The 4399-nt window shown below is 33.0% G+C and overlaps 1 protein-coding gene across 1 annotated transcript; it reads right to left on the reverse strand.

Annotated features, from left to right (window-relative positions):
• LOC109233083 (patatin-like protein 3) lies at window positions 1–2268 on the reverse strand. Its single transcript, XM_019398843.1, has 2 exons — window positions 1182–2268; window positions 1–750 (listed from the first exon to the last, which is right to left on the reverse strand). Exons 1-2 carry the CDS (start codon window positions 2124–2126, stop codon window positions 409–411), a joined length of 1287 nt encoding a protein of 428 aa, XP_019254388.1. The 5' UTR covers window positions 2127–2268; the 3' UTR covers window positions 1–408.

Consider the following 4399-nt stretch of genomic DNA (forward strand, 5'->3'; position numbering starts at 1 on the left):
AACATAAAATTTACAAACTAGCTTTTCATTGCTCTAACAAGCAATACATTCATAATATTAACATCACATACATACACACATTCACCAAGATTCATCCATACATACATTTCACTACAAATCAACCTCAAGATTAAAAAAAAAATAGGAAAAAAAAAATCTCAGGCTATTTTAGCAGGCAGCTCAGCTCAAACTCGGATGTCTGAAATATTCACGAGTGGCTTCAAACCCATACTTCAACATGAATTCAACTTAACCACCCTACCTTAATTACCTCGCTATAATATTCTAACCTAATTAATAATAATTGAACATAGGTCTAATATGTGATCATGATACATAGGTCTTTATTACTTTACGTTAATTAATTTTCTCCCCTTATTTTTTAAAATCTTGAGCTAGTTTTATTTATTAACATGAGGAAATGGTGGATGAAGTTGTTGCAGATGAAGTTCTAGGAGATGGTGATGCCTGTTTCAAATTCACTGGGGGTAATATTGTACTTTTCCTACTTTCTTGCTCTTTGATTAATTCACCAGCAAATATTTCCAACTTATCCAAATTTGTGTATTCCACCAATTTCTTCCCTTGAAATAACACAGATTCCATATTCTTCTGCTTTAGCATTTCTTCAGATATGGCTACTGTCTTGCTCGTGGATTCGTGTTTTTTCCCAACAATTCCATTTCCTTGTACTCTAACATAGTTATTGTTCCTAAATTGTCCAAATGCCATTGATACAGCTTGATCTACCTGCATTTTGTATAGGTTTACAACATTAGTCTTAGTCCAATAATTTGTGTAGATAAAGTAAATACATTTTACTTTTTCTATCAGTTAATAAAGATGGAAAATTTATTGTTCGATTATTTAGTTAAGATTCCAAATTAAAGTTCTTAATATATTAGTATATCGTTAGGTGCACCATTTAATCAAAATTAACTTGTGGACTATTTAATATGTAGTACAACTTTTCGTTTGTTGCCTCTGAGGTATAAATACGAAGTCCCATGCCAAAAAAAGGAAGAATTTTTAAAAATAAAACTCACTAAATCCAAAGTACCAACTTCCATGATTACGAACTATTCTAACGAAAGCAATTTTAAATATATAAATTATTCAACTTTTTTTTCTTTGTTTAAAAATATTACTAAAACATATTTTGACAGAAAAGATAAGCTTACCATGTCGGCAGCTCCATCTCCGGCAATCTTAACAAATGCCGCCGGCGATGACATCACATTTCCAGTGCCGGAATCTGATTCTCCATTACCCAAAGAAAGCACTAACAAATCTTCAACTCCATTAGCAAAGGGAAACTCTTGTTTATTGTTAAGTACATGAGTGATAGCTGCAGCCGTTGGATTATTCATCGTAACCCCACCACCAACGGCTGTGATCTTCCTTCTTCCATCAACTGACTTCACTTCAACCGCACGATCAGCCACTGTGGCCTCACATACGTCCGCCAACTTAAAATCACAACCGTCCATCTCCAACGCATCAGCCCGCGAAAATAGAAACGGTGATCTCGTAGTTAGATCGTAGCAGGGGATTAAAACCGACTTAACCGTATCTTTTAAAGTTAAACCGCTGAATAATTTATCAAACATCTTCGCCGGCCGGAAAACACGCCGGAAAAATCCACGGTTAGAACACCGTGAAATTTTCCGATCACTCTCAAGAAGGAATTTAAGAGCTTCCTCTGCAGTGAACATCGGAACCCCAACTTTCCCACGCGTGAAGAGAAGACCGGCGAGGACACCACCGGCGCCGGAGCCGGCGACAACATCGAAGAAATCGGCAATGTGGGTTTTTTTCTTTCCAGTTTTACAACGAAGGGTTGCTTCCAAATGGGCTAAAGATTTTGCTGCTAGAATGCCATTAGTGGAGCCAGCGCCGTCAATTGAGAGAATTCTGATTTTTCCGGCGCCGACATTTTTCGTCCCGGCAAAGGGTTTTAACATATTATTACTGTTTTGTTTGCATGCAGGAGAAAGTTTTGGGTCATTGTAGCCAAAGAGGAATTTGTTTTCAAGAATGGAAAATATTTCGTACGTGAGTTTGTCAACTTCCATTTTGTTGGAGTCGATCATTGAGATGGTAGAAATTGTAGCTGCTGCTGCCATCTTTTGTGGGTTTATGTGTTGTTTCTTCTTCTTTGGGAAGAAAAAATAAGAATCAATGGTTCGAGAAAGTCAGAAGAGAAGAATGAAGATGAAAAGAACAGGTAGACAACTGTGTATATATAGAACATAATATAGACATGCATAGATAATTACACTTAAATAGAGGAATGAAACCGCATGAATTTCTTCCTCTCTTTTTTTGTGTGTGTGTGGGGGTGGGGGTGGGGGGGGGGGTGTTTGGGGGTAGGGGGTAGAATGCAAGCGTGGGGTTATTAACTTGAAAGAGGTACAAATTGTAGGCTTTAACTTATACACAGTAGCATACTTTGTTTGCAGTATATTTTAAACTGTTGTAAGAATTTATATATCTTAACTGTTAGGTTATTAACTTTACTTGTTAAAAATGGTTCTCTTAAGATGATTTCATAGTCTAAAAAATATTGATATTATCAGTGTATAAAGTTAATTATTTAGTGTCCGAAATCAACTGATCACGATTAATCCATATTCATGTTGCGTAAGATTCATTAAAGAAAAAAGTATTTTTTACCAACAACCTTTTCAATCTCAATGTCTGAACCGGAGACCAGGACAAAATGTTTAACTTAGATTAATTGGTTCAAAAATAATAAAGGCTTTAGATTCCCAATTTATTAAGATTGTGTCACTCTATTGTATCTGTAGTCTAAGGTTTTAGAGTTTAGGTGGGGACAGTATATGCACCCTTTAATTTATTGGTTTACACTAAAACTTTTTCAAGATCTTAATTAGTTCGGATTACTTCAACTTGTGTACTAGATTTTGTAAAAAGAAGAGATACACTTGTTTAAATGTAACCTTCAGTTTTTCTCTGGTGTAAGGTTTAAGCCTACCAACAAGGGTTGTGGTGGAGTGGTAAGTACTCCTTCATCATTAATCAGATGTCTCGGGTTCGAGTCCGTGGGTATGGAGTCGCCTTTGTTAGAGAACGCTTTACCCTTAATGTAGGTTCCCGGTGCGAATCTAGATTTAATCGAGTTCCAATGAAAGTACCAGACACCGGGTGAGAAACCAAAGAAAAAAGGTTTAAGCCTGAATGGAGGATTGTATGTTGTTATTAAAATTTCCTACTATAGAAATGAAATCATGACTTTGTTTTGGTAACAAATTTTGGGTGAAAAACGTAGTTATCAATGAAAAATCTGGAGGTAGGGACTTGTAAAGATATCATGTGTCGTGGCCAGGTACACCTTAACTTCGTCCATCTTTCTTTTTCTTCTTCTTGTGTTTCTTCTCCTTGTCAATATTTTACTCTCTTTTATGCACCCAAGTGGATTAGTGACTACTAACGAGTCAATTACTTAAATGGTCACTCAATTATTCCAAATTGTCTCCTAAAGTTACTTTTCTTTCGTTTGTAACAACAAAGTCACTGAACTATGCCTATTGCATTCAGAAGGTCACTCAACTAGATTTTCCAAATTTTGAATAGCCAAATACCTACTTTACCCTCTAAATTATAAATATTTATTTTCTTTTTATTTATTTTTTCAACTTTTTAATAAACAATAAAAATTCAAAAATTTATTTACACAATCCAGAATGAAAGAAAATAAAGGTTGTAAAATATATATTTCATGCACGTAATATAAAATAATTATTTAAATAAAGATATATAATATACATTATATATTCTTGAAAATTATGCTCAATTATATTATTATGTTTCTACCAACTTTCCGAGAACACAAAGTTATGTCACCGGAAAGCAAGAGGACTATCTGTATAGGGTAAAATATGCTATGTTAAGTCGTGCATGGAAAATATGTAATATAATTGAGAATAACTTTCAAAATATATAATGTATATTATAAAAATATCTTTATTTACATAATTATTTTTATATTACGTGCGTGGAATATATATTTACAACCTTTATTTTCTTTCATTCTGTATGTACATAAATTTTTAAACTTTTGTTGTTAATACTAAAATTATTATTGGTAACAAATTATGCTAATTAATTTTTTAGTATGCTCATTATTTTGTTATTCCAGCATTATATATGCTTAAATACTTTTTGTTAATTTATATATAATATTTATTTATTCTATAGGTAGATCCATAATATAAATTAAAAAGGAAAAAATTATAATATTAATTAAAAAGTTTAAAAAATAAAAAGAAGATAAATGTTTATAATTTAGAGGGTAAAATAGGTATTTGGCAATCAAAAATTTGAAAAATCTAGTTGAGTGACCATCTGAGTGCAATAGGCATAGTTAAGTGATTTT

This window comes from Nicotiana attenuata, chromosome 10, assembly GCF_001879085.1.
Source record: "Nicotiana attenuata strain UT chromosome 10, NIATTr2, whole genome shotgun sequence".
NCBI classification, from domain to species: Eukaryota; Viridiplantae; Streptophyta; class Magnoliopsida; order Solanales; family Solanaceae; genus Nicotiana; species Nicotiana attenuata.